This window comes from Microcaecilia unicolor, chromosome 9, assembly GCF_901765095.1.
Source record: "Microcaecilia unicolor chromosome 9, aMicUni1.1, whole genome shotgun sequence".
Taxonomy (NCBI): Eukaryota; Metazoa; Chordata; class Amphibia; order Gymnophiona; family Siphonopidae; genus Microcaecilia; species Microcaecilia unicolor.
In genome coordinates, this window is record NC_044039.1 from 31,107,710 (window position 1) to 31,124,918 (window position 17,209).

At 42.6% G+C, this 17,209-nt stretch overlaps 1 protein-coding gene across 2 annotated transcripts in view; it reads right to left on the reverse strand.

The window, feature by feature from the left end:
• The window catches only part of UTP20 (UTP20 small subunit processome component), a 226,829-nt gene extending 210,072 nt beyond the window's left edge, over nucleotides 1-16,757 (reverse strand). For both annotated transcript variants that reach the window (XM_030213822.1, XM_030213821.1), the window contains exons 1-6: nucleotides 16,604-16,757; nucleotides 11,420-11,500; nucleotides 8,372-8,438; nucleotides 6,413-6,545; nucleotides 1,506-1,694; nucleotides 1,280-1,361 (exon numbers count right to left, since the gene is read on the reverse strand). In XM_030213822.1, coding sequence (XP_030069682.1) covers nucleotides 1,280-1,361; nucleotides 1,506-1,694; nucleotides 6,413-6,545; nucleotides 8,372-8,438; nucleotides 11,420-11,500; nucleotides 16,604-16,648 — 597 coding nt within the window. In that variant the 5' untranslated portion in view covers nucleotides 16,649-16,757. The remainder of the gene's footprint in view (nucleotides 1-1,279; nucleotides 1,362-1,505; nucleotides 1,695-6,412; nucleotides 6,546-8,371; nucleotides 8,439-11,419; nucleotides 11,501-16,603) is intronic.
• Between the last annotated feature and the right edge of the window lie 452 nt (nucleotides 16,758-17,209).

Consider the following 17,209-nt stretch of genomic DNA (forward strand, 5'->3'; position numbering starts at 1 on the left):
CGAGACATTCTGTAAGGATATTCATAGGCACTATCCAGATAGTGCTACCGAATATCCTAGTCAGCAGCACATCCTTCTTTTTAGACATGGATGTTTCTTTCCCCTTTGCTGTTGGATGTCTAGATTTCAGGCCTTTCCTAGTCCGGCCCGTAACATGTCCAGAACGTGCTCCCTTGCTATTTGGATGTACTGCAGTGTTGGACAACCCATATTCTGCCCTTAAAAAAATTAGGATTTTGATGTTTCAAGCAAACAGATAACCATGTGAACCTTTTGAGATGACCTTATGCTTATAAAATGAATGCCGTAATATTCTACAAGTTATGCGCATAAGTTGGAGACACTCTCATGCCCTTCCCAAGCTTTGCTCATGTATATGCCAGGGGCTATGTGGGGCCACGGGGGCCCCCGTAGTTTTGGCCCTGGACCCCCCTGCCGACGACCCTCTCGAACCCCCCTCCCGCCGCCAACCCGCCGTCGCCTACCTTTGCTGGCGGGGGACCCCAACCCCCGCCAGCCGAGGTCCTCTTCTTCCTTCGTTCTGTTTCTGAGCCTGATGTCTGTCAGCCAACAGAACGATGGAAGAAGAAAGGTAGGCGACAGCGGGAGAGGGTTGACGGGGTCGTGGTGGTGGTGATGGCAGCGGCGGGGGGAGGGGTTTGGCGGCGCCGGGGGGGGGGGGGGCTAAAATGTGCCCCCTCACCTTGGGCTCTGGACCCCCTCCCGCCGAAGTCTGGCTAGGCCCCTGGTATAGGCCCCACTTACATGCTACCTCACACAATAGCGCATAGTACCACTCTTCTTGGTATTTACGCAAGCAAGGCACCTAGTTATAGAACTGCCTTTTAAAAGGGCGCCAACATTTAGGCACCAGGAACAAAATACCAGCATAAACCCAGCTAAGTACACACACAGGCGCATAAATGCATCAGGATCAAGGCTGGAATGGGCTTCAACGGCAGCTCCGGTAGTTGGGAAGTAGGACCAGTATTGGGCAGACTTCTATGGTCTGTGCCCCATAATTGGTAGAGAGACAGAGATGTTTAATCATGAAGAAATGGAACCTGTATAGAGCGCCAGATTCAACTCTGGCCAACTTGTTGGGCAGAATGGATGGACTGTGCAGGTCTTTGTCTGCTTTTTATTTTTTTTTTAACTGTGTGCTACTAATTCGGATTACGCTGTTAACTAGGGGCGGGGGGCGACAAAGGAGACATTCAAAAAAACATTATGTATGTACTGTTGTAACCCACTCAGAACGGACAGAGCAGCCACTCACCTTTCTCATTAAAAACGCAAAGCTTTCAGCTGCAAAATTCCGGATGTGAGGCTTATTGTGAGCTAACAGACAACTGTACAAACTGCAAGAAGAAATAAGCACAGAACAGTAAATAGCGCAGAAGGATTCTTAAAAATTAAATTAAAATATAATCGGTAAACTGACAAGAACTATTTCATCAGTGGGAAAAAAATTAGCAATTGCTATTAAGAACAGCAAATCTGACCTGTATATAGTTGGCATATCCTTCACCATCAGCCTCCACAGGTACTTGTAGAGATAGGAGAGAGTGGTGAAAGCCCATTCCAGCAGCTCTGTGTCCTTAGTGGTCAGTAATGAGGTAATGGCTAGGAAGAAGTCTTGGAAATGTGGGTAGAAGTCAGTTTGGAGATCTCTAGCCAACTGCACCACCAAGCTGCAAGCAAAACAATTCAGATGGATGTTCAAAAAGTAGTATTAAGGGCCACACACACACACACACAGCTGTGTAAACATCTACGCACGCCTAATGCGCACCAAAATGGAATTACCGCCCAGTTAATTACCCAGTTGCGGTAATTTCATTTTTGGCGTGCGTCCAAATATGAGCGTCTGAAAAATCGGATGTGCGCCAAATGGCATTTGACACGAGTAGGTCATTACCGCCTGGTTACCGCGTGAGAATTTACCGCTAGGTCAATGGCTGGCAGTAAGGTCTCAGACCAAAATGGACGCGCGCCAATTTTGATTTTGCGCAAGTCCATTTTCGGCAAAAACTTTTAAAAAGGCATTTTTTCCAGGTGTGCTGAAAAATGGATCTGAACACCCAAAATACGTGCCTACACTACCACAGGCCATTTTTCAGCGAACCTTAGTAAAAGGACCCCTCAGTGAAGAAACAGAATGCACTATCCACAATTTTGACGCAAATGTTTTCTCCCAAAGACCTACAGTTCTTATACAACTGTGGCAGGCAAATGCTGCCGTCAAAAAGATCTGAAAACCCAAATGAAAAGGGAAAAAAAAGCCAAGATTGAATCCAGAGGCCTAATGATTATGTGTTAGCCACACTCAAACCTCCATATGCTTTTAGTGTGACCGCACCGCTAGCCTCTGCCAAATAAGGAATTAAGAGTCTTTTCCCTTTGGCATGTCATCTGCTGGGCTAAATCTGCATTTCCTTCAAATCGATATTTCATCTGAGCCATCAATTTCTCAATTGAACATTTTTCAAACCTTAAAAAAAAAAAAAGTTACTCCAGACTGTTAAATTTCCCATTTCTCAGCTCATCTCAGTTTAGCACAGGAGTTCAGGTTTTCAGGATATCCACACTGAATTATGCACGAGCCAGTATGCATAGCAAGGAGGCAGCGTATGCAAATTAATCATGAATATTCATTGTGGACACCCTGAAAATCAGACTGACTGACTGGCTGGCTGGCTGGGGTCCCCCCCCCCCCAGGACAGGTTTGAGAATCACTGGTCTGGCAGAACCCAAGACTCTCAATGGTGTAATCCTGGTTTAGCTGTAATTTAGAAATGGCAATTTGCAAGTTTTAAGGTAACCTGCACTTTCTAATGAAAGTTTGGACAACTGAAGGATATGAACCTAATGACTCAGAAAGAAAATTGGGGGGGGGGGGGGGGAGGAACACAACCACTGAACCTTTCAGACTGCTGACTCTCAACTGCTAAGATTTTTAAAATGGCAAAATCATCCACATCTTGCCGGAATAATCTTCCTATATATGTGAGGGTAATCAATAACGAAGGCTAGAAGACAAATGAAAATCGGAAAAGGGCGTTTTCAACAACAGATGTGTGTATGTGGAGAAAGAGGGTAGGTCATTCTTGAGATGGGGTGGCAGGGAAGGCATGTTATCTCATAAGGAAAACACTAAAAAGGCAATGCTATAATTAAGGTATGCATAAGTGTTATAATGCCTAATGCAAGGAGGCACACAGGTGGGCAAGCATGGCAGGAGCATGGGCAGGGCATCCACTTACACATGCAACTTACAGAATCATGTAAGCTACGCATGATGCCTCTCCGCTTTTCTGGAACCTTCACTGGTTGCCTTTACGTGTTAGGGTTGAGCTTAAGAATCTGTGCTTTATTTTTAAAATCTTTCATGGCCCGATTCCAGAAGAGTTTCTTTCACTAGTATACTTACAAGAAAAGTAGCCTATGGGCAAAGTAGAGCATATATACTGCTGTTTCCTTCTTTTAAAGTCAGTTCATTTAAAAAAAAAAATGTTTTAAAGCAATCTTTTTCATAGAGGGCAACCTTAGCTTGGAATATTCTTCCCAGTTTTGTTAAGAACTGCAATTCTTACCTTCTGTTTTGAAGACATTTAAAGACTTTCTGTTGCAAAAATACTATCAAGAAGTTTAGTCTTATTAGTTTATCTTTGCTGTTATATAATTTTGTAAACCACTTTGGACTCTATTTTATAAGGAGGATGTGGTATATAGTAACATAGTAAATGATGGCAGATAAAGACCTGTACAGTCCCATCCAGTCTGCCCAACAAGATAAATTCATTTTACATGGTATGTGATACTTTATATGTATACCCGAGTTTGATTTGTCCTTGCCATTCTCAGGGACCAGACCGTAGACGTCTGCCCATCACTGGATTTGCTTCCCAATTACCGGCATTGCCACCCAATCTCCGCTAAGATTCTGTGGATCCATTCCTTCTAAACAGGATTCCTTCGTGTTTATCCCACACGTTTGAATTCCATTACCGTTTTCATCTCCACCACCTCCTGTAGGAGGGCATTCCACATATCCACCACCCTCTCTGTGAAAAAATACTTCCCGACATTAATCCTGAGTCTGCCCCCCTTCAACCTCAATTCATGTCCTCTAGTTCTACCGCCTTCCCGTCTCCGGAAAAGGTTTGTTTGCAGAATAACAACTTTCAAATGTAAGTGCAACGATTAAATTAGATGCCTGCCTGCCACAGACCTGGCGTAACTGGCCACGCCTACATTTGGAAGCACCAATGCTGGTTTAGACAAGTATTCTATAATGAAATGTGGGCACCCACATTCCATTATAGAATAGGTTTTCGCCACCCTGTATCTAAGGGTCCTTTTTACTAATGAGAAGGGTTGGGGCTTGTGGTGAAGGGCGAGGAAGGGTAATGCAGATTGAGTTGGGGGTAAGTGCTGGGGTTAAAGAGCACCACTGGAAATTGTGTAGCCCACTGGCATGCAGCGACATTTACAACAGTGGATTCAGTAAATGTGCCAAATAACAAAAAGGGCTCAGTGGCATCAACATAGTACTTCACCTTTCACAAAAAAACATGAAGGGCTCAGCAACACCATCACCATACCTCCCACCTCAGCAAAAAATCCTAAAAGGGAGGTCCTAACTACAGTTCCCACTCCCAGTGGAAATGGCAAGACTCCTGTGCGGCGTCTGTGGCTCAGCCCTGAGGGAGTTTCAATCCGGCATGCAGCCATTTGATGTGTAGAAGAAATTTGATGGTGGTTCCTCCTGAGGAACATTTGTGAAATGCGGTCCTGCATTGGGGAACCGGCACAATATGAAACAGATATGGTGGACTGTTGAGTTAGTCATCGAGCACACAGCACTTGTATTGTGATGCATACAGATGATTGGAGGTGGCGTATTTAATCAGCCAATGGAGAGTCAATAGACATACAGTGTTTTTCCATGAAGAGCAGTCATCCAGCGTTTACATGGAAACACTTTTACAGGGTCCAAGCGGAAGGCGTGGCGTCTGTAGGAAAAGGACTATCTAGCTGGCAGGACTGAGTTCTGATCATTTGTGCATGATATAATGTATAAGTACGGTAAAACATATGTAAAATAAGAAACAGCATAAGTATGCAGTTTAAAATGTAAAACCAGTTGTTTTGTATTCAAATACAGGTGGTGCAAGGTGAGTGGAGGAATGAATGTGTGAGGTTTTAACATTAGGTAGCAGTGCTGGTGAGGTTAGTGGGCATTGCAATACAATAAAACGTTTTTGTGATATGAAAAAAAATACTGGAGTCTTTGTGTAATAGATATTAAAAGTGACTCTGGAATTAAAAGAGTTATCCCCTAATTAGTAATTCTGGTTTAAGACTCACTAACCCCAACAAACCACAACCCATAATCACTTCCCAATCCTCTTTCCCCCTGAAAACTGTACACAACAGCTTCTTCCTCTCCCTGTCTCTTATCCCTTGAACTTTTCCTCTTCTCTTGCATCTCTTCATCCACGTTCTCCTGCTCTTTATCCTGCTGTCCACTTACCTCCTTTCTTCCCCAGCCTCTCAGTCTTACTACCTTTTCTTTCCCTCTTGTTGTCGTACCCCCTCTCTTCCTATCCTAACCCCACCCCTCACTCTGCTCTCTGTCCTTATGCCTTTCCTTTTCCTTACTTGTGCCCTGATCTTCCCTCACTCTTTCCACCACCCCTCCTTTGAGTAGAAGTGAATCGATTTTTTTACTCTTTCAAAAAGTACAAAGACTAGGGGACACTCAATGAAGTTACATGGAAATACTTTTAAAACAAACTGGAGGAAATATTTTTTCAATCAATGAATAAACTCTGGAACTCATTGCCAGAGGATGTGGTAACAGTAGTTAGCCTATCTGGATTAATAAAAAAAAAAAAAGGGTTTGGACAAATTCCTGGAGGAAAAGTCCTTAGTCTGTTATTGATATGGACACGAAGAAGCCACTGCTTGCCCTGGGATTGCTAGCATGGAATCTAGCTAGTATTTGGGTTTCTGTCAGGTACCTGTGACCTGGGGATTGGCCAATGTTGGAAGCAAGATACTGGACTACCATTGGTCTGACCCAGTATGGCTATTCTTATCTTCTTATGTACAGTATGTTATCTATAGGTGTGGCAGCAGCATAAGCTAACAGGCATTGGCGTATGCAAAATATTAGGAAAACGGGTCCAATTTCTTTTTCCCACATTCAGGGTCAATAGGGAAAAGGTTTTGTACTGCAAATCAGCAAATATTAAGTCCATTACAAACTGTTAATCTCTTCCAGCAGTCTGTAGTATAGGATATGATACTGCTGAAGGTACTTTACATGGCTACATGCATTTCATCGCCAAGTTAAAGATGCTTTCTGTCCTCATGTACAACATCTGGTGCCATTTATACTCACTCTAACAGGGGCTGGTAAGCAAGACTGTTGTGGACCTGCAGATGTGTCTTCAGGCTCTGCACTATGGCAGTCTGATGGTATACCAGCTGATTGAAAGACTGACATTTGTTTAACACCTCTTTGGAGAAGGTCACTGTGCACAGAGAGAATTTGACTCATTGTTAACAGTTACACAGGCATTTTCAGGCCATAACATTCTTTAACCTATCCACCAACATTCCAGTTACATTAAACAAAATATTTAAAAAAACAGTGTCTAACATACTACAGATTTCATATACAATTTACTATCTTAACCATGACAAATAGCATAAATCAAACTCCTGAGCCAGATCAACGTTAGACAGCAAAACAATTCTTTTAAAATTTGTTATATAAAAGGTTGCATCATTGAGAAAGCTAAGCAATCAGCTGTAATCTTGGAAACTACTGCATTTTCAATTTTCTGCATTAACACTGTGATAGTAAAATGAGGACTCACACTTTTTATTCAGAATTTTACGTATGAGATGCCCTTACAAAAAAATGTGAAAACACAAGCATCGCCCTGCCTTATGAAGCATTACCAAGCTGTGGTATAAGGGGCCCTGCAGTCGCGTCGGCACATGTATTTGCCGTGTGCACAGATGCTCCTTTTACTGCAGTGGGTAAAAGGCAAAAAAAAAAAAACCCAACAACAAGGAAATGACTGTGCGTTAAGTGAACACTTGCCACGTGGCCATTTCCAGGGGAGAGTCCTTACCGGCACCTATTTACGAGGTGGTAAGAACTCCCACGCTAACCGGGCAGCGCCGATTACCGCCTGGTAAGCTCCCAGCGCGAAAAAGAAAATATTTCTGTCACGCGGTGGGCCGGCAGTAGTGCTGAAATGATGCACAGTAAAGTGGAGGTAGAGGTACCACCACTTTGTAAAAGGGGCCCTAAGACAATTATTACTGTTTTTTCCCCCCTTCAGAGGCTGCTCTGCAAATCAGCATTTCAGGCTTTTAGTGGAAAGGAAAGAGAGGTTGGCAATTTTTGGAACATGAAAGAAGCTCCCTGTTCTAGCAATGCCAAATTCCATCTGCTGGCAGCCACATAGGTATATGAACACCCCAAAATCTTTACTAAACACAACAACACACCAGTCAAAATAGCCAATCACGTAGTGATTTTATAGGAGAAAAACTCCTCAGAACCTATCGGACCTTACGTCCTAGGTTTACAACATGCCAATAAATGGCCGTTTGCCCACATCAGAAACAAAATGGCGCTGATGTGGGCAAACGGAATAAAACTGGAAAGCTTTATAAAAACAATAAGCAAGCAAGCACAGAAGTCCCTGAGGAAGCCACTTTATGGTGAAACGGTGGCGCCGTTGGACATAAAAGCTAAGTGCTGCGTTTATTGCTTTAGTAGAGTGCACTGATGTTGCTCACAGGTGGTGCTTCCAGTATTATTTGGTGAAGTAATTAATTTTGAGGCATTTTATTTGCACAGAAAAAAAGAAAAGAAAAATTAATGGAGATAGTTTTTATTATAGGGGTTATAAACTTATCAACGGCCATTTATTGGCATGTTGTAAACCTAGGACGTAAGGTCCGATAGGTTCTGAGGGGTTTTTTTCCTATAAAATCACTACGTGATTGGCTATTTTGACTGGTGTGTTGTTGTGTTTAGTATAGATTTACTTATTGATCACACCGGCATAATCCTGCAGTTACGGACTGAGTGTTGAATACCCCAAAATCTTTCCTGTCCCACCCACTTTCAATTTGTGACACCTGAGGTTTTCAGATTTTCACACAACAATTCCTGAAACAGTTATGTTATCACAAGAAGAAACGATAGAAAATTGAAACAAGTCAGAAGCAAGAAGACTCCAAAGACTTGCAAAGAAAAATCCCATATGGAAAAAAAGCTCAAAAAATAGCACGCAAGTTATCAGAAACAGTTCTTAGCTTTAAAAACAAAAGATACCGAAGTGCTGTGTGAGGTTCAACTCTCTCCATTTCTGTAATCCTTCAAAAAAGTAGGTTTCAACTTCCTGTTAAACGAAAACATAGCATTAAATCATCCACCGTCCAAGGCATGAAGAGAGTTGAGAACATTTTAACGATCATTACTCTTAACGCAGTGGTTCTCAGACTCCTTCTGTCCCAACACATCTAGGAGGCAGTGACTCATGGCACATGAAAGCAGCAATGGGGAATGGAGGGAAGGGTCTTCCGTGGATGTCACATTCTGTCAAACACGCAGACTAACTCTTCCCACCAGGCTTGCTCACCCACACCGTCATACTCTCTAGACTCACACCCTCTCCAAGGCTCATACCCTTCCCCCACAAGGCTCAACTTTTTATCTTTCACAATTTTAAATCTCCCCTACTTGCCCATTTTTTTTTAATTCTTGCATCTCTGCCTTGGCAGTGGCAATGTCTGAGGCCATGAGGGAAAGATCAAGAACCAACATTGCTAGCCCACATTGGGGTAGGTTAGCAGTGATGAGAAGTGGCAACAGATTTCAAGGATCTAGTTCTCTACTTTGTACTTTTTACAGTCTGTAGGCAGTTGTGATTGTTACAGAACACACAAAATTCCTGTCTTTGCCAATTTTTTGAAGACATACAAGTAAATTGCAACACTCTAGTTGAGAACCACAGCTTTAACAAAAGAATAAAGCAAAATACCAAACCAATCAGGTAGACAAAGAATGCAAAAACAAAATATCCCACATGGAATGCAGTGTTGTGAAAGAACTATTTAGTAATCATTATAAATGTGTTCCAATTACTTTTCTGAGCAACAATGGGAAGCAATTAGTTTTGTAAAAGCAATGAAGAAAAAAAAAAAAAACTTTTAGTTGTTCTTCCAGTCTTCCACAACTTTTAAAACATGACCTCTTGAATACAAAAGTAAGTTGGTAGGTACAAGAGGTCAGGATTTTCTATAATCAAAACTACAGACAACATCTTTCAAAACCAGTACCATGATTTGTGAATTCAAGGCACCAATGCATTTCTGCTTTGAGGCCAAGAAGATTTAACCTATCAAAATAATTAGAAACAGAAAATTAAGAAAAGTCCTCAGTGAGCTGATTATAAACATTAACTTTTCAAAAATAATAGCTCAGCACACTGAGGTCATTTTATAACACGGCACCTATGTAGGCTCTATAAAATATTAATTTATGTGGCAGAAGCTTGCCAGGTGCCCTTGGCCTGGATTGGCCGCTGTCGTGGACAGGATGCTGGGCTCGATGGACCCTTGGTCTTTTCCCAGTGTGGCATTACTTATGTACTTATGTAATGTGACAGACATCATGTTATGAGAATCAGGTGCGCAACATTCAGAGTTTCTGTGTATTTATTTACATATTTAATGCATTTTATCCCACATTAAACATGAATTTGATTGGAACCTGGGAGCATTTAAAATCTCTTTTTTTTTTTCCCCTGGAGAGAGTAATTCATTGCTCCCCAGGCTGTCTTCCTGGGTATAGCAAACTCTGCCCCCCCCCCCCCCCCCCCAAAAAAAAAAATTTGCAGGGCTGGCTATACCCGGGGAGAGAGCTAAAAATTTACCAGCAAAACACGGTGTGGAAGTAATGTCATATGGAGTGGAATTTGTGAGGAGTGTGGGCATATGAATAAAATACATGCTTTCATTTACACCAGCTCCTGAGCAGACGTAAGTGATTGCACTTAAGGCATGTTCTCTGCCACATAAATTAATATTTTATAGAGCCTACATAGGTGCCGTGTTATGACATGATGTCTGTTTTAGAAGCCCTTTACCAGGAGAAAAAAAAAATCTCTGCACCAATATAACAGGGTTAGGTTGTCCCTATAACCAGCCCCTCCAAATGGCACACCGTTTACGATTTATAAGAAATTACTACTCTACCTATGAAAAGTTATTCCCTTATTATACTTCCTCTGTGTACATCCGTATGCACAAGCTGGCATATTTAAAAATACAACTTAAAAAATTTTTTTTTACAGTATCCACCCCACCTATTCCAGACCTCCTCCCCGCTCCCCTGGACCCCCGAGCCGCAGGGTCCCAGCATATACCTGAAGGTAGCCACCCTGGTGGTCTAGTAGATTCTTCGGGGCAGGAAAGATCCCCAGTCTTTCCAGCCCGCTGCCGGCACTCACCCTCCCGCTGCTGCATCATCTTTAAAATGGCTGCAGAGACTTACAAGAGTGGCCTCGCAAGACTCCAGTGGAAGTCTTGGCAGCCATTTTTAAAGAGCAATGTGGTAGCAGGAGGGTCAGCACCAGCAGCGGGCAGGAAAGACTGGGGATCTTTCCTGCCCTGAAGAATCCACTAGACCACCAGGGCAGCTGCCTTCAGGTATGTGCTGGGACCCTGCGGCTCGGAGAGGCAAACCGGCTCGCCCTGCCTGAACAACCGGCTCACAAAATGCTACAAAAATTAACAACTGACTCTTGTGAGCCGGCTCCAGCACACCACTGCTTCCACTCAGAGTGTCTTTTACTAAAGTACGCTCACGTTTTTAGCTCGCGCTACAACTGTGGTCACGCTAAACGTTAGAGACGCCCATAGGAATGCGTTTGGCTTCTATAACGTTTAGCGAACGCCAAAAATGTGAGCGCGCCTTAGTAAAAGGCCCTCTCAATATTTAATAAGAGGCTATTTACATGCAGATGTAATTGTGAAGCACTGCGGACGACTGGTAGCGCTATAGAAATGATTTATAGTAGTAGTGATAACATACATGCAGAATGACTTTTAAATTGCCAACTGTGAGAATGTAAAGACTATATCAATCCTGAAGGTCATTTCAGATTGTGAGGAAGGAAATAGCCTCTGTCCTCAGTGCATGACCACTGGGAATAGCACAGAGCTGTGGTGTCAGTGGTCTTTCTCTCTATTTTGAAGAGTTGAATTGCTCCTTTACACCACCTAGACAGAATCCCTTAACAAGGCTTCCAGCTAGTGGTGAAACAGAAAAGGGAGTGCTAGTAAAAAGAATTTGGAACAAAATTATTTTAATCCTTACCTCATCGTAACTTCCTGTTCTGTCAATGCGATGAATTATATCAATATTCACATTTGCTAATCGTTCAGAGAATGTGAGAAACTGTAACAGAAAAATGACTTTGAATAAATATTACTGCTTAGTTTGGAATGTTATTAATATTCAGCACCACTGCATTCCTTTTCAGTAAAAGAACTACTATACAAGCTGTAGTCTCTGTTCATTTCATTATTTTAATAGTGATTACAGGAACTGACAATCAATGCATGGCATTTTAGTATGGGGGACAGACTTAAAGATCTCAGGACCCGATGCTCAAAAGTCATGTTAAATACCACTGCCACTGTTGAACCTACCCATTTCTAAACTGCTACCAATGATCAAAGGAAAACGTATGCAAATGAGATGCACAGAAGATCTGCAAGTGGCTCGGTAGGGAAAGTGCCTAACACATGCGCAGAAGTGGAGGAGTGGCCTAGTGGTTAGGGTGGTGGACTTTGGTCCTGGGGAACTGAGTTCAATTCCCGGCTCAGGCAGCTCCTTGTGACTCTGGGCAAGTCACTTAACCCTCCATTGCCCCATGTAAGCCGCATTGAGCCTGCCATGAGTGGGAAAGCGCGGGGTACAAATGTAACAAAAAAAAAAAAGTCTTTCAGTTATAATTCATGTTCTGCGCATGTCCAAGAATCATTTTGTCTCGCTGCTCCTTTCCCCCCGCAGTGCTCAGCTTGCTTGCTTTCCTTCTGGCTGCCTCCCCAATCGATTTTGCCAGTCCTTTCCCCTGCAGAGCTCAGGTTACTTGCTTTTCCTCTGGCTGCCCCCCTCCACCGCCAGATTGATCTTGCCCAAATGCTTGGGAATCTCCTCCTTGCTAATGCCCCCCCAGCTGACAACATAGGGGCTTTCCCTAGCCGATAGGCTCTACTTCTGTTCCTCCATCCCTCTAAGCTGTTCTCTGCTCTTCGACACTGTTTTGCTCCTCCTGCTATTGAAAAATGAAAGTAGACTGCATACAACAGCTCTAGATCTGAAGTAAATTCTAGCACGTTAAAGGTAGGTGCTCCTTTCTGTGCATCTCAAGGAATGCTCATTAAAATACTAATGAGCTTGCTGTAATACATTTGCATAGGATTCCCAGTAGCAATTACGGCAAATGGTTAAAGCCCTGCAAAACCACTATGCATTAGACACTACATAACATTTGCTTTATACCAGCTACAACCAATCTAAAGCAAACATTAAACCACGGTAAGCATTGTGCATCGGCCCCTTGATATGTATACTTGGGAAAAAAGGTAAGAGAAGGGGAGATATGATACAGATGTTTAAATACCTCCACAACACAAAGGCACAAGAGGCAAGTCTCTTTCAACTGAAAGGAAGCTCTGGAATGAGGGGGCATAGGGTGAAGGTGAAAGGGGATAGACTCAGAAGTAATCTGAGGAAATACTTTGTCATGGAATGGCCTCCCGGTGGAGGTAGTGGACCTGGTGGAGATGAAATAAAAACTATCTGAATTCAAGAAAGCTTGGGAAAAGTACATAGGATCGCTAAGGAAGTGAAAGGGAGAGCAGATGGCACTGATGGGCAGTCTGGATAAGCCATTATGGTCTTTGTCTGCCTTCATTTTTCTAGTGGTTACTGCAGTGGCCTGAGAACCTGGGTTTGATTCCCACTGTAGCTCCTTGTGACTCTGGGCAAGTCACTTAACCATCCACTGCCCCAGGTACAAAATAAGTACCTGAATATAATATGCAAACCACTTTGACTGTAACCACAGAAAGGCAGTATATTGTCCCGTCTGTGTGTTTCCAAATGAAAAACACACAATATCTGTTTCCCCCCCCAAGGTGTGACTATTGCACACTTCATAATAAAATAGCATTCAAACCCTGTACCACTATAGATATTAACATACTTAAGTGACAGCAGATGAAGACATGAATGGTCCATCCAGTTTGCCCAACAGTCTCATGCATTACCAATTCATGATTAAATCAACAATGAATGTGATATTATATACTTGATCATGGTCTTTCTTTGACATTTCTGGGACATAGACCATAGAAGTCCGCCCATATCTGTCTTTATGTTCCCAACTACAGGATTTGCAGTCAAAGCCCACTCCAGCCTATCCGAATCTGTCTTGTCATTTACAGAACCCAGAACGTAAAAGTCTGCCCAGCACTGTCCTCAGTTCCAGCTACTGAAGTTACTGTTGAAGTCCCTTCCAGCCCATCCTAAACTGGACTTTGATATACAGACACAGACCTACAAAGTCTGCCCGGCACGGCCTTTGTTCGTCACAGCCGTAGCCACCATCTAAGCATCACTCACACATACACACACATGCAGTCATTTAAGGTTTGTATTTTTGTTTTTTTAATACCATCCATTTTCTAAGTAGAAATCTTCTGTATTCATCCCACACCTTTCTGAATTCCATCACCATTTTTGTCTCTACCACCTCCCTCAGGATGGCATTCCAGGCATCGACCACCCTCTCAGTGAAAAAGAATTTCCTAACATTACTTGTAAGTCCACCACCCCACAACCTCAGCTCACGTCCTTTAGTTTTACCGCTTTCCCATCTCTGGAAAAGATTTATTTCTATATTAATACCTTTCAAGTGTTTAAATGTCTGTATCATATCTCCCCGTCCCTTCTTTCCTCTAGGTTATACATATTCAGATATTCAGGTCTTCCAGTCTCTTCTCATACATCATTTGGCACAAGCCCCATATCATTTTTGTTGCCTCCAAATACATTGCTTCTAGTCTTTTTACATCCTTAGCAAGATACAACCTCCAAAACTGAACACATTACTCCAGGTGAGGCCTCACCAGCGACATGTACAGGGGCATCAACACCTCCTTTCTTCTGCTAGTTACACCTCTCTTGATGCAGCCTAGCATCCTTCTGGCTACAGCCACCACTTTGTCACATTGTTTTGTCACTTTAAGATCCCCGGACACCATCACCTCAAGGTCCCTCTCCCTATCTGTGCATATCAGCCTCTCACCTCCTAGGACATACGGCTCCCTTGGATTTCTACTCCCCAAATGTATTACTTTGCAATTCTTTGCATTAAATTTTAAGCTGCCAAACATTAGACCATGCTTCACTTTTGCAGATCCCTTTTCATGTTTTCCACTCCCTTGTGTGTCCACTCTATTACAAATCTTGGTATCATGTCGCTCAAATATATTGAACAGAATTGGCCCCAACAATGATCCTCGAGGCACTCTGCTACTCACCTTTCCTTCCTCCAACTGAATTCCATTGCGAATACCACCATTTTAATACAGTAGTGGGCAAACTATACTACCCTGCAAAGGCAGAAGGAAGTCCATACGCAAAGATAAGTTAAGTGCCTATCAGTAACCTATAAAGCATGCCCATTTTAATATATATTGGACTTCTGTATATTTCCTTCAGGATCCCCAAAATTTCAGGTAGTAAGTAGAGGAGTAGCCTAATGCTTAGGGAGGCAGGCTTTGATCCTGGTGACTTGGGTTCCAATCCAACTGCAGCTCCTTGTGACCTTCAGCAAGTCACCTAACCCTCTATTGCTCCAGGTACAAAATCTTAAGATTGTGAGCCCTCTAGGGACAGGGAAAGTACCTGCATATAATGTTTACAGCCCTGAGTACATCTAGTAGAGCTATAGAAATAAGTAGTAGTAGTTCAATGCAGAGAAACCAAGCAAACCATTTTTTCCATTTTTCCACAAAATCAGCCATAATGGACATACAGTGGAACCCCATTATAATGAGGTGTTCTGAATCCATAATATCTCATTGAGTTACACGCGGGGTCACGTCATATCGAAGTCAATGGAAAATAAAAACAAATGAAGCAAAAATTACAAGCCGATGCCCAAAATGTAATGCTGAGGTGATTAGCACAGGCGTTAGAAAGCGCAGAATGCTCAGAGGGCTCTAGCACAGGAAACAATGTGAGTACCAAAGATTAGTGCAAACAGCATGCAAATGTAGTCAATTCCTATTCCCTCCCAATGTACACAAAACAAAGACACCCTTAACACTGAAAACCTAGCCCCAGCTCGAAGCAGGCGGGTAGGGTATACACAAAAAGTAGCACATATGAGTTTATCTGGTTGGGCAGACTGGATGGACCACGCAGGTCTTTTTCTGCCGTCATCTACTATGTTATGTTAGAATCTTGAGAAATTCTCTTTTCAAACACCTTTTCTTTAAAATCTGCTGGGTTTCATTTTTTTTTTTTTGAAGTGAAGGAAGTATATGCAAGTCTGTAAGCACCGGTACTAAGAAATAAATGTGCGCAAGTCCAAGCAAACCCGAAAGTGAAGGCACACATTGGCACCTATTTCTTGCGTTTAATATAAGCCTACCAAGAACCAAAAAGATTGAAAAGCTTATATGTAATGGTGCAGAAAACAAACGCTAATGTGTAACTTCACTTTCTGGTTTGCCTGGCGCAATTGCACAAGAAATGAGCTTACCCTGGAACTCTTTCACGTATGTGTCAAACACAATCTCCCCCCCCCCCCCCCCCCCCCCCTTGCTTTCGCTTTTACAGTGCGCATATAATCTGAATGCTATTTCCTTTGAGCACTGGAAAGCTAGTTTTTTGCGCTGTTCCGACGGAATGGTTTCTGAGCTGTTGTCTTTACCGCAAGAGTTCTGAACATCGGCTCTTTAGAGTCGCAGACCATTCTAAGAAAGAAACACAAGTCCATATACTGAATATACATTGTCAGCTGATGCAACTCCATTATGACAACAGATCCCACTACAATAGAACACTGCTTTAAAACGAAACCAAATTTAGAAAAACCAGCCTTTCAGCAGTTCATTTATTTTTTTGCAAAAACAAAACAAAAGTCTTTGTAGAGGTACTGCAAGCGCTGAGAACAGACTTCCATTGTATACGGATCAAAGATACTTTTTCATATTTATAAACATTGTTCCCACTCCCCGAATCTTTATTTTAAGGTCTAATAATAACAAAGCTTGAAGTATCAACACTTCACCTTTTGTTTTGTTTTACAAAGTTAGTGCACTTTGCAAGAACAAGAAGCTAGAGACAAGCAGTAACTGCACAAAAAATATCAACATTTATGAAATACGGAAAAGACAGGGGGCTTAGAACCTAACAGAAACATGCAATGTTCAAGCTAGTTAGATTCGCTTATGTGAAAGTACACAGTGTGCCTTTTACCTTGAAAGTGTTCTCGGACTGATGATGAGATGATTTCGTCTTCATGTCTCACACAAATACCGCTATTACTAACAATATGATAAAAAAAAAATACCAACAACTGGAGTACTGGAGATCATTTCTAACCTATACACACACGCCACTGGCTACTGGGGGCAGCCATCTTGACAGAGGAATGCTGGGAGGAAGCGTGGGATTGGGAACCAGCCACGTGGGGGCGTGGTTACAGCGTACATCCGATGGTCCGGGAACCTGCTGAAACAATAAGGTGAGATAAAAAACAGGAACCGAAGTGACGTCAACACGATGAAGGCAAATAGGTCAATCTCGGCTTCTCTGTCTCCGCGCAGCCGTCATCGTTCTACACTCAAGGCAAGCAAACCTATGAGCGGCTGCATCGGCCTCCACGTTGTCGTTCTTTATTGTTGGCAGCATTTTTATTTAATCTCATATTTTGTGTAGTATACGGATGTACACAGAGGAAGTATAATAACGGAATAACTTTTCAAAGGTAGATTAGTAATATGTTATAAATCGTAATCAGTGTGTCATTTGCAGGGGCTGGTTACCCTAGCACTGATATTCGTGCAGAGATTTTTTTTTTTT